Here is a 25,380-nt window from a genome sequence, read left to right as displayed (position 1 = left end):
AGTCAGTGGTCTTTACTGAGCCCTTACTACATGTACAGAAGCATTGGACTGGCGATCTCAAGTCTGCGTATGGCCCGGTGGGGAAGAGAAGTCATCCATCTGTGGAAATTGGACAGAGATATAAGGCTATTTCTTTTTCCTTTTTTTTTTTTTTTTTTTTTAAGTAAGCTCTACTTCCAACATGGGGCTGGAACTCACAGCCCAGTGATTGATTAAGAGTCACATGCTGTACTGACCGAGCCAACCAGGCACTCAGTAAGGGTGGGTTTAAGTGAAACAAAGTGGCAGGGTCCACTTTGTCCAGAGAAGGATCTTGGCTTGGGCAGAACAGGGTTTGATCTGTCTGTTATTTATATCTGGTACGTGGTATATATGTGGCAGGGATAGAGCGATGATGAGGTTAGGGAAAGGCTTCCATTGATGGTCTTCCTGGGAAGGAGTCAGAAAACATGGATGCTCAGACATCCGCCTGAGTGGTAACCCCTTGAGGGCAGGGTCTGTGTCTAATTGATCTTGGAATACCCCAAGACACGGGACGTTGCATAAACTAGGCATTCAGGTTTAAAGACTTTCTTGGAGGCAGTTTTCATCCCCTTCCCTGTATTCCTACTTACCATCATATTAATTCCCTAGGGCTGTGATAACAAATTGCCACACACTGTGTCACTTAAAAGAAATATATTTTCTCATAGTTCTGGAGGCTGGAAGTCCAAAACCAAGGTGTTTGCGGAGTTGTTTCCTTTCTTGTCTCTTCCTAGCTTTGGGTCCTTGCCTACACAGTCCTTGGGATTCCTTGTGGCTAATAGGCACATCACTACCATCTCTGCCTCTGTCTTCTGAATCCCTTCTCCTTGTGTGTCTGTGTCTTTTCTCATCAGAACACCACGTACATCCTACTCCAGCATGAACTTATCTCTTTTTTTTTTAAAGATTTTTAAAATGTGTTTATTCACAAGACACAGAGAGAGAGAGAGGCAGAGGAAGAAACAAGCTCCCCTTGGGGAGCCCAATGCAGGACTCGATCCCAGGACCTGGGATCACACCCTGAGCGGAAGGCAGATGCTCTGCCTGAGCAGACCCAGGTGTCCCTGGTATGAGCTTCTCTCTGCAATGACCTTATTTCCAAATAAGGTCACATTCTTAGGTACTGGGGGTTAAGAGTTCGAGATACCTCTTGTAGGGGAGACCATTCAACCCATAACATCCCTCAGGACCCAGGGGAATGTGTGTTCCTTATCCGACTGCCCTAATACCCAGAGACAGAATTAGGACTCCTGCGTATTTAAGACACGCTTCTGTTTATTAGAGCATTAGACATGCTCATCGTCACGGGCTGAGCCCGGGGCCTCGCCTCTTTTGAGCTCTCCAAAGTGCCTTGGAAAGGGTAGATGGTGAGCTCTTCATAAATGAAGCAAGCCCTGCGAAGCGGCCCCCCTTCCATAAGCGGACGTGCTCTCAGACTGTGCGAAACATTCCCTGCAGTAGTCCTCGCAAGGACTCCTGTAGAGTATTCAGGCGTTGTCACTCCTCTTTTATAGTGGAGAATGGTGGGACTTAGGGAGGCGAGAGAACTCTAAACCTGAACTGGCGCCCGAAGGCATCCCGTGAAGTTCCCCACCCCCACCTTCACATTTCCCAGAGTACCCCTGATCTGGCTAATTCGGCTCTCTTCCCTTGAGAACCTGGAGCCCCACTCAGTCCTACTGCCCCCGGGATCTGTGCGGCGCGTTCGGGTCTACACGTCCGCCCTCCCGAGCCGCGTCCCTCCCGCAGCCGCACACAAAGCGGATCCACCCTGCGCACGAGAGCGCGCGGTCCGCTTCTCCGCGCGGGCAGCTCCCGGGCGCGGCGGGAGGCCCGGCGCGCTGATTGGCTGCGCGCGGCCCCGGCCCGGTGCCGGCGCGGCGATTGGCCGAGCGGCCCCGCGCGCCCCGCCCCGCCCCGCCCCGCCCCGCCCCGCCCGGGCGCGCGGCTGTTGCATGGGGCGCCGCCGGCGGCGGAGGGAGCGCGAGTGCGCTGCGCAGCGCGCTGGGAGGCATCGTCGCTGTAAGTGGAGCCGCAAGCGGCCAGCATCGGGGCCCACGCTGCGCGCCCCGCAAAGTAGCCGCAGGCTGAGGCCGAGCGCTGGAGGGCCGGGGGCGCGGGGATGGCAGCGCCCCCGGTCCTGCAGCGCCCCCCCCCCCCCAGGTCACCGGGTGGAAAGGGCAGCGGTGAGTCAGCCGCGGCTTCCGCAGCGCCCCGGGGCCCGGCGCCCGGGGCCGCGCCGGCTCCTGCTCGCGTCCACTGCCGCTGGACCCGGCCGGCCCGCGGGGTGGGCGCGGCGGCGGCAGGAAGTGGGGAGCCCGGGGACGCGGGCCGGGCCTCCGCCTCCGCCCCCGCGGGAGGTGCCGCCGAGGCAGCGCTGTCCGGGCTCGCTCCCGCCCCGGGAGCACGTGCCCCGGCCCTCCGCACTGCCGCGTTCGCCCCTCTCCCCGCTTTATTGCCCCCAGTCCCCGCCTGCCGCGCGAGCGGAGGCCCGGCGGCGCGGAGCCATTGGCTGCGGGCTCGGGGGTGGGGTAGACGCGGGAGGCGGGCCCCTTGCGCGCGGCGCGGAGACCCTGGCCCGGCCCGCCCCGCCGCGCCTTCCCGGGAGGCGCTGCCGGGCGCCTGGAGCGGAGGGAGCGGGGCGCGCGGCGCTGCGAACCCCAAGGCCCAAAACCCAGGCGCCAGCCCGTCCGCTCGCGCCCCAGCGGCTGCTCTCCCTGGGGTGAAAAAGTGGGTCAGCTCTGCCCAGGTCTCGAGGGCTTTCGGGGCTACTTGGATACCATCCAGCTTCCGCCGCTCCCCTTCCCCACCTGCTCCCCCGACCTGGCCTGGCCTGAAGGACCCGCAGGAGCCAGCGGTCGGGGAGCTTGCACACATGGCTCGGGAGGCTCGAGTTGCCCTTCGGAGCGGCTGCCAGGCTCTAAAGTTCCCAAGTGACCACACCAGTAACTAAATATAGGAGCAGCTGGTGTGGACGGGGTGTCGCAGCAGCTCCTTTGCACAGATCTCGAGGCTCCAGATAAGGTGGAGTTCTCACGAGTGAGGACAGGAGCTCCAGCAGGGGGCTGCAGTCAGGGTTTAGGCAGAAATCACCCCAACTCCAGCCTCGTTTCCGGATGAAACTAGGTTATAGATCCAGAAGGGCCTATCGCCAGCTCCCACAAAGGAAGGCAGCTTTTCTGGCATTCAGTTGATGATATCCTAACTTACTGTCTGTACCGGTCACCCATGCATTTTGTGGGAAGTGCTTAACATTTGCAAAGACCCTGCTCAAAAGTTCTATATCATTTACTTGTCAGAACAACTCAACAAGGTAGGTGGTATTTCCATTTTACAGAGGGCGCTGCTCACAAACACCTGGATAACTTTCCAAACTGGCCTTAGGCTGCTTCCCTCCGAAAACTTTCCCTAGCTGCCTGCAGAGAAACAGAGGACAGAGTTAGGGGAGTGCCTACGGCCCCCTCCCCCAGTAACCTGGGGACAGATTGGCTACCTGCCTGCCTCTTTCTCTCATCTCTTTGGGTCCCTCTGCTCAGATATGTCATCTCTCTCCCTTTATAGAGAGGGAATACACGCTCCTTCCAGTTGGCATCACAGCCCTACTAGCATCTAGCTCATTCTTTGTCTTGTCACTAAGTTTCTCCTGGTTGGGGGAACCTCATTCTGGCTCATGCCCCATCTCTATAACTCTGCTCCCCTGGGTGGCCCTTCTAGAAGGTGCCCAGGAGATGTTTGTTGGATTTAAACATTTCCTGAGGCTATGATGTCCACTCTGAGGAAAGGGGAGTTGGGGATGTATAGAGAGGGATGTGTTGCTGGGGCAGCAGCAGTGTGAATATGGCTTTGGATCCTGTGCTGAAGGATCTCTAGGATTTGGAGCACTTGCTTTGAAATTAGCTAAGGCTTCCCTGCAGTCCCTTGGGGGACATTCTCTGACTTTCTTCTGCTATGGACTCTGCCTGTGGGTTTGGCCAGATGCCTCAAGGAGCCCAACACTTGCGTCTGTGGTGTTACCCTGGGGCCCTGTAGGTGGCTTCTGGTACCAGGAGGGCTCTTTCAGGGACCCAATCCAGACTCCTGTCATCCTGTTTGTTCTTCCCTCAGTCTGGCGCCCCCTTACCCCATCTTGGGCCTTCTACCCCATGCGGCCCTGCCATGCTCCTCTCTCACAGCCCTGACTGTGCCAGAGTGACCAGCCTTTGTTGTCTGACCTCAGAGAGGGACAGCCAGCTGGACTGTAGGAAGGAATTCTCCCTTGGGAGGGAAGGAGTAGTGTTAGGTGAAGTGAGGTGGTGTCCTGGCCAATTAGTGAGGGTGGCGATTTTAGGCAGAAGGTAGTTCTTGGGGGTCTAGGGACCATCTGTGAGGTACCCAGAGCATCCTCTGGGATTTAAGTCCTAGTCTGGCTGTCAGATTGCTCCTGTTCCTGCTCTGATGTCCATTCTCTGACCCACACCATAGAGTGTCTTTGCTTGCCACCAGGGGTGAGATTTTTAATTTGATTAGTTATCATCAGTGGGCTCTATCCCTACGATCCTCCTGCCCTGCTCCCCCCACCCCCCAACCTGGTGACAGCTAGTAGAATTGTAAGCATAGTGCCTGGCTGAAAGTCATCAGCCCAGACAGTCCCACTCAGGGTTATTAAAACAGACCCTGGGCAGCTTGGAGATCTATCTCTTTCCTTTGTGCAGGGAGGACAGGATTGCCTCAGTGATGTTTCCTAAAAAGCTGTCCATCGGAATCACAAGTCAGAGCTTTTTCCTGTGTTTCTGTCCTCTTCATTCTTATATGCCCTATGCCTAGTAGCTGCTCAGTACATGTTTGTTGTTATTGATAAGTAATGGAGATAGGGCAAGGAAGGAGCATGGTGTAGTAGGAAGAAGACTAGGCTAGGAGTTAGGAGACCCAGGGTTTTGTTTCCCATCTAAGCTCATTTATCTCCCCTCTTGGGGTTCAGTTTTCCCATTCACAGGGATAAGCCACCAAGATCCCAGCAACATTGCTGTGCCCTAGACTTTGGGGATGGTCCTAAGGGCAGCATGGTGGAGGTATTGGGTTTAGTTTGCCATAATCATCACTATTCCCTACTTTCTTACCCTGGCCTACCTCATACAAGTTGTCTACTTAACACCATTAGGCATTTGACTATATGACCCTTCTCATTTAAACAGTATCTTAGATTTATTATGAGAGTCCACATTGACGTGTATTTAGATTTGAAACCCAAATGATGGCTGTTGATCATCATCACCATTGCGGTATCCTAACTAGGCATTTATATTCAGCTTATGGTGTAAAGTGCTGGGAGAAAGCACAGTATAGATCCGCTCCCTGTGCCAAGCTGCCCACAGGCCAATTAGGGAGACAAGTATATTTATTTTAAAAAGCTCATAAACAACCCAAGTGGCTTGTACTAAGTCTGTAATTGGTGCTGAAACTCAGAGGGAGGATAAAACACTGAGAGATGAGGCAATCAGGGAAGACTTTCTGGAGATGGCAGAGGAAATCCTAGTCATTCCTTAAAGATGAGTACATGTTCCACTGAGTGATTTGTTTGAAGTCACATGGGTATGAAACTGGGTTCAGGGGCCAGTGTCCTGTCTGCATGTGTACCGTTTTATCCTCCTTTTTTTCTTTTTTTTTTTTAATATTTTATTTATTTATTCATGAGAAAGAATGAGAGGCAGAGGAAGAAGCAGGCTCCCTGTGGGGAGCCTGATGCAGGACTCAATTCCAGGACCCCAGGATCACACCCTGAGCTGAGGGCAGATGCTCAACTGCTGAGCCACCCGGGTGCCCCCTGTTTTATCCTCGACTAGAATCTGTTGAGACCTACATGTCCTGGGCCCTGGCCTGGAAAGATATAAATATTTTTGTTCAACCCTCATGTGAATTCAGTGAGATGGATATTACTAGACCTCCACTCAGATGAAGAGACTACAGCTCAGAGTAGTTAAAAAGCTTTCCCAGGCTCCTGAACTAGCAAATGGCAGAGTTGGGCACTAGGCTTCTCTTCAAAAACCCAGTCTGTTTCCACCGCACTGAGTGTCTCAAATTTTCAGTGTCAGCCTACATGGGGCACCCACATATTCACTGCTAACATGCTCAGCACATGGGTGGGCTTGACTAGCCGGGGCAGCCTTGTCTGCCCCACCTGTGTCGTTGAGCACGTTTGGACTTCTACGTGGTATCTATTAGCAGCACCGAGTACTACCCTCACCCCCTTCTTTCTGTCCTCCCGTTCTTTGGCCTCTGACCCTCAGAATGAGCACATTAGAGCTCCCTGAGCCATTTTTGAAGCTGGGATTGGGATCCAGAGGCAAAAAAGAGTCCGGACCTTGGCCCCAAGTTCATTCTGTCCCTGGGGTGCTGCGGCCTTGTGGGCGACTCTCGTAAAGAGGTGATGGCTGGATATGGAGCTGGGCCGTTAACATTGTTGCCAGTGACTCACTTTGACCTTGGCCAGGTCATCTAGTCCCTCTCTGTGCCTCAGTTTCCTTCTCTGTAATAAACAGGGAGTTGGAGACATTTCTAGAGTCCCTCATGTCTTTAACACCAAATAACTTTGATTGTGTTCCTCACCTGTCTTGAAGCCTTTTCTCCCCCAGGGATCCAATTTCCCTTCTCTCCTTTCCTTGCCCTGCCCCCGCCCCCTTCTCCCTCTGGGTCTGGCAGATAAACTCTGCACCAGGCTGATCGTCAGGTCTGCGGCCTAAAACTGTAATCAACCTGTAGCCTTCCCTCCATGTTGACAGGTAGGAAGGGAATTCTTAGAGACCCCACACCCCTATCCCACCCCTTGCCTGTGAGCTCTGACCTGGCAGGCTGGCTGGATTTGTCTCTGTGCCCCCACTTCCCAGCACACAGAAGGTGCCTGGCAGAGGTGGGTGAGATGAACCGGGGATGGAGGACTTGTCCGTGTATGTATGGACAGGGCAGCTGCCCAGAGGCTGTAGGATGGAGGGACACGCATCTCCCCCCTGCGGTTGGCTGTTCTCTGCCTCTTCCCCGCTGCTCCCCCTGTTAAGTGAGTCACAGGCGGCACACACCTGGCCGCTGTTTGAAGTGCTTGTCCTGAGTCTGGTGAAGTCACGAGTGGATCACCCAGGAAAGTGGTTAGGCTGGGCTGCCCCGACCCTCTGATGGGCAGATTGGCTGCTCCAAAGGCCAAGCTGTACGTCGCCTGGTCTCTGGGCCTCTTGGGAGAAAGTGAGTGGCTTGGGGCTCTCCCTGCAGGCTTCCTGCAGCCTGGGTCCCTGGGGAGGACAGATTCAGGGGCATTTCTCTGGCTGGCGGGTGGGCGCTTCATGGCCCTGTGTCTTCCCCAGGCACAGGCCCCCTTGTGAGCAGCAGACCGGCCTGGTGGCTGGCAGCAGGACCCCCTCGCCTGCATGCTGAAGAAGATGGGTGAGGCCGTGGCCAGAGTTGCAAGGAAGGTCAACGAGACCGTGGAGAGCGGCTCTGATACCCTGGGTGAGTAAGGGCAGGGCGCCCCTTAGGCAGCATGTGATATCAGTGTCGATGTGGATTGAAAGAGAAGAGTAGAGTGTCGGTGTGTCCCCTCCACACCAGGAGAAGTGTTTTATGGAGTTTTATCGCACTTGTGCTTGTTTTTCGCCTAAGAAAATAGGCAAAACCAAAATAGGCCGCGTAAGACCTATTTCTTATTATGGGTCACAATCAGAGAGGTTTGAAAAACATTGAGCGAGGGCTTCCATCTGCTGGGAGCCTGTCTGCACTGCCACTGACTCTGAGTGTGTGTGCCCTCGGTCCAGGTGACAAAAGCTGGCACTGCCAAGTAGCCCCAGGTACCAGGCCCTGTGCAGGTGCCTCGTGAGTGTTGTCATATTGAATCTTCAGCGTGGCCTCGTGATGGAGGAGACCCACCAAGCATGACTAACCTTGATCTTCAGATGAGGCGATGGAGGGTCAGAGGCAAAGTGGGCTTTTTCCAGGTCACCCAGCCTGGAGGCCCCTTTTCACTACATTGCTTTCCTTGAATTGCATCCCGTATGTTTTTTGCTTTGACTTGGTCGTAGCATTTTAGCCCATACAGCTATGCCAAGCCTTCAAGCATCTGAGCAAACCATCCTATTCAATTGAATTCAACAGATACTTATTGACCATTCACATGTGCAAGGATTGCGTGTGTACGTGTGTCTCACCCGCTGGAATGTGTGTACCCCCTTAGAACCATTAGCATGTTGTGGGAACCCAGAGTGAGGGGAGCACCATCTCACCTTGGGGATGATTGCGTAGATAGGGTGGGATTTGAATGGGGCCTTTGGCACACAGAGAGGAATTCCACAGGGGGGTAGGGATGTGTGTGTGTGCCCGTGTGCATTTGTGTCTGTCTCTCCAAGGAGCATTTCCATGGAGCTTATTGCCTGACCAAAGATCCAGAGACTGGGAAGATAGAGTATCTCTGTGAACAGCCATTGGTCAGGTGTGTCTGGGGCTGCTGGGCAGGGGGGGTGGCCCAGAAAGTGGAGGGGCACTCAGCCTTCAAGATGAGCTTGGTCACCACCTCTTTCAGGAAGCCCTCAGCTCTACACCATTCACCCCTCGCTCCTTTCCTTCTCTATGTAACATTCACTCGGTGTCCCTAGAAGGCAGGGACTTTTGCCCCCCACCCCCACCCCAAGAGCTGTGTTAGGTACTTTGTAAGCACATAGCATTTGGTGAACTGGGTGGGCTAAAGCGAGAGAAGCATCTTCCTCTGCCAGCAGACAAACTTGAAGGTTGTCTTTGGTTTTGGAGGGAAGTTTCTGGGGGATGCCTTCAGCTGGTGAGCGAATGGTCATGGACCCTCAGGAAAAGAACTGGAATCTTGTGCTGGTACTGATGTTTTCATGCTTAGCCCAGTGTTCAGAGCTCTCTACCACTCATATGGCCTGGATTCGAATCCCCACTCTGCACTAGGCCACTATCTCAGCAGGTAGCTTAACTTCTAACTGAACCTGGGTTCTCTGTGTCTGTAATGGGGATGGTAACTGTGCCTATCTCATCAAGGTGGTTCAGAGAATGGGGGTGTCTGTAAGGCACTGGTCTTCCCAGTTCAGTGAATGGCAGCTGTTACTGTCTCACCTCCAGGGGCTGGGGGTGGCACCGAAGTCCTGCTCTGCCACAAACATACCTCCTCCAGGGTCAGCTGGCCACCTGGCTGGATCTCTTCATGTTGTTTTCAAATGGGGAGCTCAGTGCAAATCAACAAGTCTCTGCAGGGTATAACATACCCTTGCCTTAAAATGTTGCAGGGAGGAAGACACATGTGCAACACAGCCTCATCCACATGTCTCATGGGGGCAAGGATGGAGGAGCAACATTTTTACCTCCTGGGGCTGGTGTTGCTAGATAAAGGACTCTAGGAGGCAGTAGTGAGGAGGCTGGGGCCCCAGGAAGCTGCGCAGTTGCCACTGTGACATGGAGAAGGGGATGGGGGAATGGGGGATGGCACGCAGCAGGTAGGGAACCTGGAAAGCTGCATGGAGTCTAGACTTAAATGTCTGTGGACCGGAGATTAGAGTTCTCTCCAGGCCAGGTGGGGAATTTCTGGAACTGAAGCAGGGCTGCCCTGCTGCTGGGGTGCAGTGTGTAAGGGGTCTAAGGTGGGGTGTGCTCTGACCAGTTCCTTTGTTGTGCCCAGGGCTGTGCCCACTGAAGAACCCAAAGGCAGGCCTCTGTCATCCTGCCTGGCCACTGCTGTACTAGGATTGGAACCCTGGCTGTCCAGCACCAGGGCCCAGGCAGGCCCTTTCCACATCACGCACGCTGTCCTGGGGTGGGGGCACGGATGGTTGCCAAGCCCCAGGGTTGTGAGCACTGCAAAGCTTTAGCCAGCTTTGGAGAGGAATTCATCCTTTTAGTCCTGGATGTCTTGATTAGAGCTCGAAACTTTCACAGGGAGGTCTTTAAAGTTAGAGCACATTGATGGGGGCCTACCTACCTCTTCAGTGCCCAGTGAAGAAGCAAAATGCCAGACCATGCCACTACGGGCACCTGTAGTCCTGACCCTTTGGCAAGTGGAGTTTACTGAGCTTATGCAATCTGAGGGGTCTGGGAGTCTGAGCTGTCTGTACTGAGCATCTGGTGTGTGCAAGGTGCTGGGGGGCTCCCTTGGGCTATGTGCAATAGAGTTCTGGATGTGAGACCAGTCTACCACTGTGGGATACAGAGCAGTGAGTGACACAAGGTTTCCATGCTGAGCCATGTGGGATACACTGCAGGTGGTCGGAGTTCAGAGGTAGGAAATGTTACGGGTATTAAAGGCATTCTGGAGGAGGTGGGAATTGAAATGGGTCTTGAAAGATGGGCGAAGTAACCCACTATGATTCTCATGTAAAACAGCAAGCAATCTGAAGCAGCCTAAAAAAACCAGGACCAGAAAATTGCTTAAATAGGTTTTGTTAGAGCTGTACAATGCAATTTATGTAGCTATTAAAAGTGGCGCATAAAATTTCATTACATGCTTGAATGAAGACTGGCAGCTTGTTCTATATAACATGAATTGGAAAAAAAGTAAAGATCCCAAACTGTATAAGCAGCACGATGCCAGTTAAACATGTGTCTATAGGGGAACTAATTGAAACAAAATAAAACAAGATACAAATGGATGTTAGAAAATACCATTGTGCACTTTCTGAATGTCCTGTGATAAACATATTACTCTTTTAAGTAGAGAAGTCTAGGGACGCCTGGGTGGCTCAGTGTTTGGGTGCCTGCCTTTGGCTCGGGTCATGATCCCAGAGTCCTGGGATCAAGTCCCGCATCGGGCTCCACATGGGGAATCTGCTTCTCCCTCTGCCTGTGTCTCTGCCTCTCTCTGTGTGTGTCTCTCTCATGAATAAATAAAATCTTAAAAAAATAAAATAAAATAAGTAGAGAAGTCTAGATTTTGGAGAAAGGACCACCTGCCGCTATAGGAGGTGGAAATAACTCTTGCCAACAGCAGAGGAGAGTTTTGGGGCTACCTCCTTCTCAGCCCTGGGGTGTGGGCCAGGCTTCTCTGGCTTCTCCCCATCTGCTGGCTTCCCCTCCCTGCCTACCTGGGTGCAGGCCCAGGGTGCAGCTCTAGGATGGCTGCTCAGAAGACTCAGGCATCTTGCCGCAGGGCGGAAGATCCAGACTGGGCTGGGAGAGCTCAGTTACAGGCTCTCACCTTACTTAGGTAAGCATCACGCGCACTCCCCCAGGTGCTTGCCGGTGCCCTCTGGAGCCAGGCTTGCTCCTCCTGCAACCTGAGCTGTGACTCCCAGCCCTGGTCTTCCCACACCAGGCCTCTTCATCCCCCCTGGCCCCTGGTCTGCCCCTCAGCCCGAGCTGAAGCCACTTTCCCCAGCCCCTCACCCCTCCTCAGCCTTTTTGAATGAGCTTGCACAGAGTTGGGAACTCTGCACCATCCTCAGGCTTTCCTCACCCTCCTCTCCTTGTGTCCCCAAATTAGTTCTTTATCTTTGTAAAGATCTCAGACCCATCTGGGCTTCCTGGGTCCTCAGATCCCTGGGGCCCTCTGTCTGACCTTACCGTTCCTCCTGGCCAGTGGATCGGCAGGCCAGGCCGTCCTGCACCCCACTCCTCTCCAGGGGAGAGACTCCCAGGCCTTTGCGGATGACTTGTAAAAACTGATCATGATTGCTGAGGAGCAGGACTTGGAAAGGTCTGGGAGAGTGTGGCTGGCTGGGACAGAGTCTGGCAAAGCTGGTGGGAAGGAGCACCCAGTAAGAGCTACAGAGGAAGGAGCCAGCATTTCCCAGGGCCTGCTGCATGCTGAGCACAGATGTTTGAGTCCTCTTTTCATTCTTTCTGTGGTCTTTTGTACTTCCTGCCAGAGGATTCCTGTCTGTGTTCATTTCAAGTAAATTCTGAATCAATAGCTCTAGGCACGTTGCCTTCCCCCCTTCCCTTGGGTTTCTTTTGCCTCGAATTTCTCTTGGGGCTTCCATCCTGTGCATTCGTCGCTCTAGTGTATTTCCTTTATCATCATCTCTCCAGTACATTCTAGATCCATCTGCCATTTCACTGTTTGCTTCTCCATTTGTGTTCAATCTGCTCCTGAACCCATTGTTGAGTTTTAAGGCTACATACTTTAGTTAGTTAGTTAGTTTTCAAAAGTTCTGGGGGATCAAAAAGAGAAAAAAAAGTTCTGGGGGATCAGAACTCAGCCGATGAAGTGATTGACGCTTGATCTTAGCTCAGGTCTTGAACTCAGAGTTGTGAATTCAAGCCCCATGTTGGGATCCATGCTAGGTGTGGAGCCTACTTTTAAAAAAAGTTCTGTTTTAGTTCTTTTAAGAAATCTGACTTTATATACTCTGATTTCTCTTTAGATCTGATAAATCTTTTACCTTTTACTAAAAAAAAAAAAAATCCTATTTTAGGGAATAATATCTTGTTCCTTTCTTATGTGTTTAAATCTGCTTGTAATTTCTTTAATCGTTTTTTTTTTTTTAATCTTTTGTACTACCTCTATCACAGGGCGTTCTCAGCAGCCCACGTCTGCTGTTCCTCTTGACTCTAGCTCACAGTGGGTTGTTCTGGGTGAATTTGATGTCATTTTAAGCCCTATGCCTGGTAGAGCCTCGTCTGTGTGACCCTGGGTCAAGGGGCTATCCTCCAGAAGGGCTGTGGTTGCTTCCAGCAGATACCTGCCTGCAACCAGGTTAGACACCTGTTTTATTAGAAACACTCTTTCTGGGACGCCTGGGTGGCTCAGTGGTTGAGCGCCTGCTTTTGGCCCAGAGCATGATCCCCAAGTCCTGGGATCGAGTCCCACATCGCGCTCCTTGCAGGGAGCCTGCTTCTCCCTCTGCCTATGTCTGCCTCTGTGTGTGTGTGTGTGTGTGTGTGTGTGTGTGTGTGTGTGTGTGTCATAAATAAATAAATAAAATCTTAAAAAAAAAAAAAACAACTCAGCCCTAGGGGCTTCTGGGCCTTAGGGGAAAGGACTCTTCAAACCCTACCCCTGCCGTGAGGGTGGTGGTTTCAGAACCTGTGATTTCAGAACCTTACAGGGAACTTGTTTTCTTTTTTAATTCAGCACCCAGGCAGACAAAGCAGCACTCCAATTATGAAGAAGCGCGTCTTATCCCTAGTGCGCTCTTCCTCTGAAGGTAGTCCTTCAGAACTCCAGCTCCACGGGGTCTCAGCTTCAGCATCCCTCAGTCAGGCCCAGCACTGCATTCCTCACCCTTCTAGACCATTCAGCCCGGGCCCCCGATAACCCGGATTCACAGCAGACGTGGTGGGCCGAGCGTCTGTAGCTGCCTGTCGCCGTATCTTGGCGCTCCTCTCTACTTTGGACGCCTGCAGCTCGCTCTCATTAAATGCCAGGCGGTGTTGTCAGCACTTGGCTGGTGTTGCCTCATTGAATCCTCGCAGTGACTGTGTGACAGGGGTGATCTTAATCCCCCCACTTCACAGATGAAAAAACCAAGGCACAGAGCTTTCTTAATCCAGAGTTTCTAAGTGTTTGGTGGCACTAGGGCGTTCAGCTTGTCTCCTCTGCCGTGTTGCTTTTGAAGTAGAGTCCCTGTTTTCTAGAAGCTGGAGCTAAGGCTGAGGATGTGACACAGGTATCGAGAGGTGGAGCCAGTTCCGTCCCAGCGCCGGGTGGCCTTTCCCACTGAGGGCCAGGGGAGGAGATGAGAACTTGGAGCCCCTGCTCCCCCTCATGCTTGCCTCTCTGCTAGCGCCGTGTCAGAACCACAGTCGGCCCTACCCTGTTCCTTGACAAGGAGGAGAATTACCAGAGGCTGATACCTGCCTGGTCAAGATGTCTCAGGTGGTGGTGAGAACAGCCGCCGTGAGCTGCTTCTGATTACAGACAGATTCATAGAGCCCATTCTAGAGCTTTAAAGGTGAAATCCCAGCATGGGCATGGTGATCTGCATTTGAACATGAACTTGTATGATTCTTCGCTGTCTTGAATAAACTACTGGCTTATGATTTACAGTCTGGAACTTCCTTCTCCTGGTGGGTTCTGGGGGGCTGGGTAGGGAAGGGTGTTGTCTGGGCAGGTCTCTGTGTGTTTATATGCGTCTGTGTGAGAGAGAGAGACAGAGACAGAGAGAGACAGAATGAATGTGAACGTGGGTGTGATCCATCCTCAGTGAACTGAGCAGCTGGGCCAGGAGCTGTGAGATAGTCAGGTGGGCAGACCAGAGCTAGTGAGAGAAGAGATGCATCTCCCCTTTGCAACTTACCCTCTCTCCCAGGCTTATCCCCACTTTGCTGGGGTGACTGCTTGTCTCCTCCAACTCTCACCAGCAGATGGTGCCCTGTCACCACGTGACAGGCAGCTGAGACCGGGTCTTGACCACACTGTTGCCAGGCAGGCATGAATGCCCACGTCCCACGTCCTCACCTCCTGTATTCACATTCCTAGCTGACTCCCATGGCAATCTGACTTTGTAGCCCCTTTCTTGAGCAAGGGTATTCAGGAAGCTCAGTATTCAAGAAGCACGTAATGTATCTATATATACTCACTAAATCAGAGTAATATCTTCCCTTGGGCCAGACACGGTCCCTTTTCAAGAAGTAACTACATTAAGCCCCTCCTTTGTATACCTCACTTAGAGGAAGTGCCCCAGGAGTGCCCAGTCTGGAGGGGGAGGCAGACAGGCACATGTCAGGGAGGGGAGCAACCAGGGGCTGTGGTGGAAGCAGTTTTTCTTGGTCCCAGGCAGGGGCCTGCATGCAGTTCCTGGCCCTGAGCCCAGGAGGCTGGTGCTGGTGGCAATGACGGGTATGCCATTGCTCGGATGTATCCTGGCCTGGGAAGTCCTGAGGGTCAACCAGGCTCAGGTCAGCTCTGAATGTGCAGAAGAGGGAGTGGGTCCTCACAGGGCAGCCCTCAGCCCACCCAGGGCCACCTGTTCACCATGAGGGCTGGAAGCCTCTGATATGCTGTCCTTAGCTTCCTGCCTTTCAATTGGGAAGGCAGGCTGCTGTAGCTATAAACATTTGATTTAAAAAAAAAAAAAAAAAAAGAGGCAGCCTGGGTGGCTCAGCGGTTTGGCACCACCGATCCTGGAGACCCAGGATCAAGTCCTGCGTCAGGCTCCCTGCATGGAGCCCGCTTCTCCCTCTGCCTGTGTCTCTGCTTTTCTCTCTCTCTGTGTGTCTCTCATGAATAAATAAACAAACAAACAAAGTGATGCCAAGGTGGCTCAGCAGTTGAGAGTCTGCCTTCGGCTCAGGGTGTGATCCCCAGATGGGGATTGCATCGGGCTCCCTGCATGGAGCCTGCTTCTCCTTCTGCCTATGTCTCTGCCTCTCTCTGTGTGTGTCTCTCATGAATAAATCAATAAAATCTTTTAAAAAGAAAAACAATAACTTGGTAGGTATTACATGCACCCAAGAGTACAAAGCATGAGACTCAGAGGATAAATAGTGGGAAGCCAGGCTTCCTCCTGCCCTGTCCTCTGTGCCCTGGCCCCTTGTCCCTGGCATAGTGTCTTGTGGAAGCAGAGGGTTAGTTATAAGGCCCTGTTGGGGCTAGACTGGCAAGCTCTGGAATTGCTAGGGGTGAAGATAGCTGGTGTCCTGAAGTTTTTCCAGGACTCTTTCTAGCAGTGGTGGGAGAGGACGCCAAAGCCCAACAGATATGGCCCAGGTCTCTCTACTGGGATTCCCTGAATCCCCTCCTGGAGCTTTGAGAGCTCCATTGACCACGAGTCCCACCTGCCCCTCCTGGAGCCCCGATGTGGACTTTAGACTTCTGGGTGGGAGATGGGGGGAGGTGGAGGTGGGGGTCAGTGCTGGGCGACTTCCAGCATGGCCAACCTGTATCTTGGGTTCCTGGTCACTGCAATGCTGCCCCATGTAGCAGTGTTCAGAAGGCATCTGCCAAGTGGATGGACAGGTACCCTCAGACCACTTAAGGCATTAGCCGTCCCCCCTCGTTCTTCTGTCTGCAGGAAGGAAATTGCTCAGCTGTGAGAACTGGCCCAACCCTGAGTGGTCTCCAGGGAGGTCCTGTGGGAGGCAGAGAGCCCTGCACAGCGAGGAGGCCATTAGCTGGGTGTCAAATACTTGCAGGATGAAAAATGAACCACATGGATGAGTCTGCCTTTACTGTCTTGGGTTCTACATATCCCGGGCATTGTTTGAGTGCCCGTGCTGAGGGCGTGGCATGGAAAAGGGGGTACTGCAGCCGAGCCCCTGAGGATAGAGCAGGTTTGAGGGTGTGGGTGAGGCATGAGGGGAAGGCTGTTCTAGAAGAGGGTGTCTCTGTGGGCAAAGGCATGGCTGTATGCAGGCAGGCTCCTGTGGGGGTGACCCAGAGAGGAAGGAAGGCTCTGAGGCCCTCAAGTGTCACCTGCAGTAGTGCCTATAGCAAAGTCCTGTTGTCAATGCAAAATGAACAAACCTCTTAAAATCTCTCCTTAAAAAAAAATTTATTTATTTATTTATTTATTTATTTATTTATTTATTTATTTATTCATGGGAGACACACAGAGAGAGAGAGAGAGGGAGAAGTAGGCTCCATGCAGGGAGCCTGACGTGGGACTTGATCCCGGGACTCCAGGATCACGCCCTGGGCGGAAGGCTGAGCCACCCGGGCTGCCCCTCTTAAAATCTCTAAAAGCAAGGAAGAGAGTTTTATTAGAGCCCAGGTTAGGACAGCTGCCCAGGAAGCACGGCCTTTGCAGGGAAGAAAGTGCTCCAGAGAATGAGTGGTTTTTATTATAGGGTTATATAATTTTTACATCTTGCAAAATCTCAAAAGATTGGAGGTTTACATATAGGTGGGAGTCACAAGTTTTGAAGGAACTCAGGGAGGAGGAGTACTGATCGCTATCTCCAGGTCGGGATGGTTTTTCTTGAAGCTGCTCAGTCACAAAGCAAATGTACAGTGTACGCGTGGCAGGCTGTCAGCCCAGCTTTTGAACAAAGTCAGAACACAGTCATGTTGACTTAGAAATAAAAAATGGATTCCTTTGTATATCAGGCCTTTAGAGTTTTTCTCTCATCACTTTGTATGCAGGTTTTAGGTTCTAAAGACAGGTTCTAAAGACAGAAAATCACCTAGAGTCAGGGGCACCTGAGTGGCTCTGTTGGTTAGGTACCTGCCTTCAGCTCAGGTCATGATCTCAGGGTCCTGGGATCAAGCCCTGCATCAGGCTCTCTGCTCCCTGCTTGTGCTCTCTCTCTCTCTCTCTTTTTCTCTCTGCCTCTTTCTCTCAAATAAATAAAAATATTTTTAAAAAAAACCTTGAGTCAAAATGACCCATGAATTATAATGAGCTCACACTTAATTTACAACCCGCTATGTGCTAAACTGTCCCAACTGCTTTTTTTTTTCAAGATTGATTTCTTTATCCATGAGAGACAGAGAGAGGCAGAGACATAGAGGGAGAAGCAGGCTCCACGCAGAGAGCCCAATGTGGGACTCGATCCCAGGTCCCAGGATCATGCCCTGAGCCAAAGGCAGACAGATGCCCAACTGCTGAGCCACCTGGGTGTCTCCCAGCTGTTTTATATATGTCTCATTCCATCCTCACTGCAACCCTGTGATCTGTTCATCATTTAGCCTTGTGAGGGAGCTGCTGTTAACTCTCAACTTTCAGAAGAGGGAACCGGCTTAGAAAGGCTAAGCCACTTGCTTCTCCAAGGGAGGGGATTCGAATCCATCACTCTAGCTGCACAGTCCGTGTTCTTCCTGCTGGGTTAGCCAACAGCATGGGATAGTCCGCTTTGATGGCTGGCAATCAGGGGAAGTCACTGACTGTGGATAGCAGATCCATGTAGGGAAAGACATCCCATCAGATGCTAGTCACGCTCAGCATCTGAGGCCAGTGAGTTCATTGGGACCTGAGTATCTCTGCCATGCTTAATCTAGCAGTTTATTTCCTTCTTTCTTTTTTTTAAAGATTTTATTTATTTATTCATCAGAGAGAGAGAGAGAGAGAGGCAGGCAGAGACACAGGCAGAGGAAGAAACAGACTCCCTGTGGGGAGTCTGATGTGGGACTCGATACCAGTACCCCGGGATCACACCCTGAGCCAAAGGCAGACGCTCAACCACTGAGCCCCCCAGTCGCCCCAATTTGGCAGTTTCTGAGCAGGGAGTGACATGATCCAGGTGATATTTAGGAGGATCACCGCTAGGCAGAGGATGGATATAAGCACAGCGGGAGGGGAAACCAGGGGAGAGGCATCTTCTGTGGACCAGGCCTGTGCTGGTGTGGCTTTGTCCTGAGTAGGGCCCAGGGTCCAGGGGAGACAGGCGAAGAAAGCTGTGTGTGGGGGTGGGCAGCTGATTGCTTGCAGGAGCATGCAGTCTGAAGCCTAGTGATGCCATAACAGAAAGAGGGAAATCTGGGCCGTTTGGGGTAGATAAATGGATTATGATGAGTTGGGGTCCTTAGGGGACATGTCCCTGAAGAAGTGCATGGCATGGACACTGGAAATATTAGCACAGCCAGAGAGAAGTGGAGATTTCTATGGAAGTGCTGCTGCCTGGGAGCAGTGCTGTCTCAGCCCCCACCCTCATTGTGGGGGGCACTGCCCACCCCCAGAGCATATCCTTCACCTCTCCAGCACAGACCCCTGGCCACCTGGCTGCCCTCGTGTCACAGGTGCTCAAAGCAGCATTGTTTTGTTTTGTTTTGTTTTTTGAAGGTGAAGAGAAATACTGAAATCACTTGGATAATTATGCAGCCTCAAAAGATATGTGTTGGCAGATGCTTGAAAATGTTCTGTCTCGGAGAGAGAACCACACAGAGCCTGTTGTGGTATCCAGGGCTGGCGTTGCTCAAGTAGGAAAGTGTTAGCCTTGGGAAGGTGATTTAGTGAGACTGGGGAGTTTATGAAAATCAAATATTTCCAGAAACACCTCCGTGCCTCTGGCTGCCGAGACGGTGGGCACCGGGGGCAGAGTACACAATGGAGGGGGCCTGGCTGTGGGGCTCCAGCAAACCCCACGCTGAGAAGGTGGTGACTGAGTGAAACGAGTGGTCTCTGCCTTCCGCTGCAGGCTAGGAAATGTGGTTCATTCAGAGAGACAAGTGTAGCAGAAGGTCATTATCTTTGAAGATGAGGCTGGATTCAATAGACTTGTCATTGGCGCCTGCCTCGTCTTGGTGGACTGTTTTGCTAAGGTGCCTATTTTTCTCATGTACCAATTTATCCCCAGGATTTCTTAGCCTGTCAAGTTCATTTCAGCAGACCTTTACTCGCTGTGTGCTGTGTCAGGCTCTGGAAGGCTCTGCGGAGGATAGGAAGGTGTGGGAAGGAGGAGGGAGCTGACTACTGAGCCCTGCCTGGGGTCCCTTTACACTGTGTGCGTGCTGGCGCTTGTGTTTCTGCCTGGGTTACCCTTTGTCTAGATCTTTGCATGTCCTGCTCCTTCCTACTCTTGTCTCAGCTAAGTGCCACTTCTTCCAAGAAGCACTCCCTGACCACCCTAGTAAGGGTTGCCCCTGCGTCCGTCTCAGTCATCTGGTCTACCATCACATGGTCTTGAGAGTAGTACCGCCGCTTGACATTCCCTCAGGTATTCGTCTGTACTTAACTACTCTTCTCCCTGCACTATGGTGTAAGCTCCTTGAGGTCAGGGACTCTGTCTTGCTCACCACCATCTGCCCGGCCAGTGCTAGCATGGAGCAAGGGCTCAAGAGACTTTGTCAAGTGAATGACTGCATCTGATCTTCTCAACACCCCTGGATGGGTGGTATCTTCACATTACTCATAGGAGGGGAAACTGAGGCTCTGTGAGCATCCATGGTTTGCCAGGATTTTCACAGCCAGCAAATCTTGTGTTGGACTTCGCACTTGAGTCTGTCTGGCTCCCATGCCCCCTGTAACCTGCCACTCGCCTCAGTGGGACTGATCCCCAGGGGAGCTCTCCGCCCAGCCAGGGAGGGTGAGACAAAGACATGCATACAGGGTGAGCACCCTGACAGAGGGGGCAGATGCGTTAAGGGACCTGGAGGGCAGAAGACATGAGCAAAGACTTCTTGGAAAGGCAGCCTTCAGGGGATCCCTGGGTGGCTCAGTGGTTTGGCGCCTGCCTTTGGCCCAGGGCGCGATCCTGGAGTCCCGGGATCGAGTCCCACATCAGGCTCCCAGCATGGAGCCTGCTTCTCCCTCCTCCTGTGTCTCTGCCTCTCTCTCTCTCTCTCTCTCTCTCTCTCTCATAAATAAATAAATAAATAAATAAATAAATAAATAAATAAATAAATAAATAAATACATCTTTAAAAAAAAAAAAAGGAAAGGCAGCCTTCAGAGGCGTCCTAATATGGTGCTGATGAGGGATGTTTTTGAGGCTAAGGGAATAGCGCCAGCAAAAATACAGAGGTGGGAAAGTAAAGGGAGTTTGCAGGGAGCACTGAGCAGTCTGGCTTGGCCAGGGTGGGGAGGGGCACCCAGACTCCTGCTGCAGAGGATGGGCTCCGCTCATGTGATGTGAGGCATCCTGGAGGTTCTCCAAGGAGCCAAGGGTATTGGGGGGCAGAGGGTGAGAATGGAAGGGTGGGGGCAGGGTGCAGAGCCAGGGAAAAGGATTCCTTAGTAAAGGACCAGCCACAGTCATTGTCAAGGTGGATTCCAGGATTATAAAGCTGGTTTCAGGTAACAAGCCCACATTAGTTGGGGGGGGCACCTGGGTGGCTTAGTCTGTTAAATGCCTGCCTTTGGCTCAGGTCATGATCCTGGGGTCCTGGAATCGAGCCCCACGTCAGGCTCCTTGCTCTGCAGGAAGCCTGCTTCTCCCTCTCCCTCTGCCTGCCGCTCACACTACTTGTGCTTCCTCTCTGTCAAATAAATAAATGAAATCTTGAAAAAAAAAAGATCTCACTAGTTGGAATCTTCACATCTTGGCCATAGAAGGCTTGATTCTTGCTGCGAACTCAAACCTTAGACAGATATTAGCTTATTGTTTTCCTCATTCCCAAAAGGGCCTATGTGCCCCCGTTTTACAAAGGGAGAATCCCAAGACAAAGCTCCTCAGTGGTGCAGAGTATAGTTAAGTTCAGAAGTGTTTGGCTAGCTGAGTGCCAGGCCTGAGGGGTCTTCAGCAGGATGCACATGTCTCCTGTCAAGTTCACCACTCATGCATCCCAGACACAAGTCTATAGATCTTTAGCAGCTGGGAGAGGATGATCCAGGACAAGTAGTAAGGCAGGTGTCCTGGAGTTGGTCACCCTTCCTGGGGGGAGTTGGGACTGTCCAGCCAGAGGATTTGTGGGGGCTGAGGGGTGTTCTGGACTGTGGGAATGGCATGGACCCAGTCCAGGTGGTGAGTGAGCTCAACAACTGGCAGGTGGACGAGACAGGGTGTGCAGGCTGATGGCCCAGCACTGGTGTTTGACTAAGTCAGATGCTGAGAGCAGATGCTCTCTAGAGGCGTTTGCTGCTGTTCCCTGGTCCCTTCATCGAGCTGTGACCTCAGGAAGCCCAGTTACTGCTCAGAGAATGAATTCCTTACAGGCCTGGATTCCTCACTGTTTCAAACCCTGATCGATTCTTGGAGGAGAAAAGGTGAAAATTTAGTCAGGGATTAAGCTTGCAGCTCTGTGGTGCCCAGGGCCCTGCCTTTGTTGTAAGCGTGCCCTCCCCGCTGTCAGCCGCAGCCTGCTCACCGTCTGCCCTGCTCAGAGGTGGGCTCCAGGCGAGCTGAGTTGTCTGCAATCTCATCACCCCCGGAGATGTCCACATGTGCATACACGTGGGCTCCTGCTCTGTGGCCAGCGCCTCAGCCACGGCAAGCATAGGTGAGACTCAAGGCTTCTCCTGGGCCCAACAAGTCAGGCCAAGGAGATTTATTCTGGAACATGCATTGGCCCCTACTGTGGATGAGGCATTGTGCTGGGCACTACAGATGTTGGGGATGATGAGGGGTGTATAGACACTATTCTTGCCAGCAAGAAACAAGTGTTTGCCTCCCTTTGACCACGCGTAGGTAACGTTCACAAGTTTTTGCCACATCACAGGGCCAGCTGTACTCATTCATCAATGGAATAACATGGTCGACCCTAAAGTCGGGCTACCCTGATTTGAAGCCTGGCTCTGCCGCTTGTTGCTTGGGTGACTGTGGACAAGTTACTTCTTCTCTCTGATCAAGTTAAGTTCTGATCTGAGTTAGGTTTCCATTTTCTCATGTCTAAAAGGTCCTCACTTTCTGGAGTTGGAAGGATGACAATTGTGTTATATTTAGAAGGGCGGCCAGCATATACTCAGTGCTATAAAAGTATTGCAATTATTGTTACTTAACGTTTTTCTTGAAATGAAATGCACTTAAGTAAAATTTAAAATGACTTTATATCATTACTATAAATGGAAAATCAATAACTGGTAGCCATAAAAGTAAATGTGAAAAAAAAAAAGTAAATATGAAAACAAAGCACCATTGGGAGGCCCCTCGTGGCTCAGCCAGTTAAGGGTCTGCCTTTGGCTCAGGTTGTGATTCCGGGGTCCTGGGATTGGGCCCCACGTCGGGTTCCCTGCTCAATAGGGAGTCTGCTTTTCCCTCTCCTCCCTTCTCATGCTCTCTTCTTGTTCTCTCCGTCTCTCTCGCTGATCTCTAATAAAATAAATAAATCTTTAAAAAAAGAAAGAAAACAAAGCACCATCAGGAAATCTTAGGTATATATGTTGGGCTTAAATCTCCTCCCCCCTTAGAAAGAGGGTAGAGCAAAGATGAGAGAGGTGATGGCCAGGTCCGGACGGGACCAGGTCCAGATGGGAGTTTGAAATAGGCGTTTTTCACCATGTGGCACGTTGCCACTTGTATAGTGATTACCATCCATGTCCTGCTTCTCAAAGTGTGGTCAACATTAGCATCACCAGGAAGCTCATTAGAAGGACAGATTCCCAGGTCCCATCCCAGACCTGCTGAATCAGAACCTGCATTCTAACAATACCTTGGGGTGACTCATGGGTACATCATGTTTTGGGAAGTCTGGTCCATAGTCACCAGTGTGTGTGTTCCACACTTGAAGAGAGATGGGCCAAGTTCATTTTTTGTACTTGACACATGAGGAGCCTAAGGTTCAAGAGTGACCTGCCCATGAGTTAAGGGCAACAGCATTTCAGAATCCAGGTCTCCAGACTCACTGTGCAGGGCAGCATCCTCAGAGGAAGTCAGGCTCCACCCCATCTTTACTTACTGTGTGACCTCAAACAAATTTTTAACCTCTCTGAGCCTTAGTTTTCTTATCTGCAAAAGGAGACAGATAATATAATGCCCTTCCTCAGAGGATGTCCTCAGGATTATCTAGGGAAGATGCTCCATCGGTGTGCTTATCTTTCTAGAAGACCTCAGGGCCTGTCTTGCCTTCTCCGGGTCTGGCTCAGCCTGTGGCCTCCTCCTGGACCAGTGTTGGTTGCCTGTGAGGTATTGGTGGCCACACTGTCGGTATCTTTATGGCTGCTACGTCTATTCCCTTTTGTCCCAATATGTTAGCAATGAGTCATCTATCAAATTAAAATAATTTAATATCTCAAATGGGAACTATGTGTCATTTGGTTGAATTCTGTGTGGGATTTATTTACTTTTGATTTTAATTAAATAGGTTTTTGTTGAATAGCTCGCTTGCTAGGAGGACATCAAGATTGTTTTGGCAAGTCCCAGACCCTACAATACCATGCACACTTGTCTCCTTGCTGTGAGGCTCTTAAAGTGGGTGAGTGCCAGGGGTTGTCTTCCTCCTTCAGCCAGCCACGGAGCTGGAGCTCATCCTTGTAATGAATTCTCACCTAGAAACAATGTCTACATCCCCGAAGCAGCACCTCCTCTTCCCTGAGTGACACCGTCTGCCACCTCTTGCACGGAGCTCCTCGAGGACAGTTTATTTCATGCTCAGAACAATTAATTGGATCATCTTATTCCCATTTTCTTTTAAATTAAGGACTAATTCATATCTGTAAAATTCTCCATTTTAAAGTGCAGTGTTCTGTGGTTTTTCACCATATCCACAGGGTTGTGTAGCCATTACCACAATCCATCTAAGAACATTTTCGGGTACCTCGGTGGCCCAGGCAATTAAGCATCTGCCTTTGGCTCAGGTCATGATCCCAGGGTTCTGGGATCGAGCCCGGTGTCAGGCTCCCTGCTCAGCAGGGAGTCTGCTTCTCTCTCTCCCTCTGCCTACACCCCCCCCCGCCCCCGCTATGCTCATGCTCACTTCTGCACTCTATCTCAAATAATTAAGTCTTAAAAAAAAAAAAAAAATTCATCATCCCCAAAAGAAACCCTGTACCATTTAAGCAGTCATTCCCTATTTTTCCCATCTCTCCCAGCCCCTGGCAGTCTCCTTTCTGTCTCTACAGATTTGCATATTCTAGACATCTTATATCATGGAATTATATACTATGTGGTCTTTGTGACTGGCTTCTTTCAGGTTCATCCATGTTGTATCAGTACTTCTTGTCTTTTCACGACCACATAGTGTTCCATTGTATGGAGATAGCACATTTTGTTTGTCCCTCCACTCATAGGCATTTGAGCTATTTCTACTTTCTGGCTATTGTGAATAGTGCTGCTATGAACGTGCACCTGTAGGTTTTTACATGAATTCTTGTTCTCATTTTATCAAAGGGGAAACCAAGGCTGGGATCAAGTAACTTGCTTCAGATCACATAGCAGGAAGGCCCTGGCACAAGGAAAGGCTCAGTTTGGATCCTGAGGAAGAACAAGCTCACAGGCCCCACTGCAGCCACCTCTTCCTTTTTAGGCCTCTAGCTCTCATGTGATTAGAGCATGTTCTGACCTTTGGGTGTGATGGCCACTGGCTGGGGGACCAGAGTTCAGCTTTGTTCTCTGAGGCAGACACCCTGCAGTTGTGTCATTTCCCAGAGAGGCTGGGACTCCTGCAGTAGTCAGTGAGGAAGCACGTCTGGATTCATGTGTGTGTGGGATCTATCACAGGATTTCGGCTCGGTTCTGCGGTTAGCTCCTCTGAGCTTGATCCTGATGGGTTTGTAGCCCATCCCTTTGTCCCCATCAAGATGATCTCCACTGGCCCAGCATTGCACTTGAGGGAAGACATTCTCATGGGTAGGTAGCTGGATGGTAAGGATGTCACTCTCTTGAAATCGAGGTTATTAGTAAGAAACAATGAGTGCTTGTTATAAAAATATTAGACAATACAGAGATCCATAAAGTAGGAGGTGAAAGAAACAACTCTCCCAGACCTACAGCCACATTCAAGTTAAATGGTCTCCCCACATTCCCAGAAGGCACCCTACCCATTTCCCCCTTCTCAAATGCCTTTCTCCTCTTCCCTAACTACTGGCCGGGCCCCAGTATAAATGCCATCGTGGTGGAACTTTCTGGACTTCTGCGGTCCTTGGTGAGCTCCTCCTCCTGTGACCTTTTCTCTCCAGGTGGCATGACACCTGGACCGACTAGG

The 25,380-nt window shown here is 51.4% G+C and overlaps 1 protein-coding gene across 2 annotated transcripts in view; it reads left to right on the top strand.

Moving 5' to 3' along the window:
* The first annotated feature begins 1,933 nt into the window (after window positions 1–1,933).
* The window catches only part of LRRC20 (leucine rich repeat containing 20), an 83,769-nt gene continuing 60,322 nt past the window's right edge, over window positions 1,934–25,380 (top strand). The window contains exons 1-2 of one of the 2 annotated variants that reach the window (XM_072756223.1): window positions 1,934–2,046; window positions 7,353–7,497. In XM_072756223.1, the coding sequence (XP_072612324.1) occupies window positions 7,416–7,497 (82 nt within the window). In that variant the 5' untranslated portion in view covers window positions 1,934–2,046; window positions 7,353–7,415. Of the gene's footprint in view, window positions 2,211–7,352; window positions 7,498–25,380 lie in introns of both variants that reach the window. The other variant, XM_072756224.1, reaches the window with a different exon arrangement.

Source organism: Vulpes vulpes, chromosome 4, assembly GCF_048418805.1.
Source record: "Vulpes vulpes isolate BD-2025 chromosome 4, VulVul3, whole genome shotgun sequence".
NCBI lineage: Eukaryota > Metazoa > Chordata > Mammalia > Carnivora > Canidae > Vulpes > Vulpes vulpes.
Note: the sequence above shows the minus strand (reverse complement) of the source record. Positions and strands in the feature narration are given on the sequence as shown.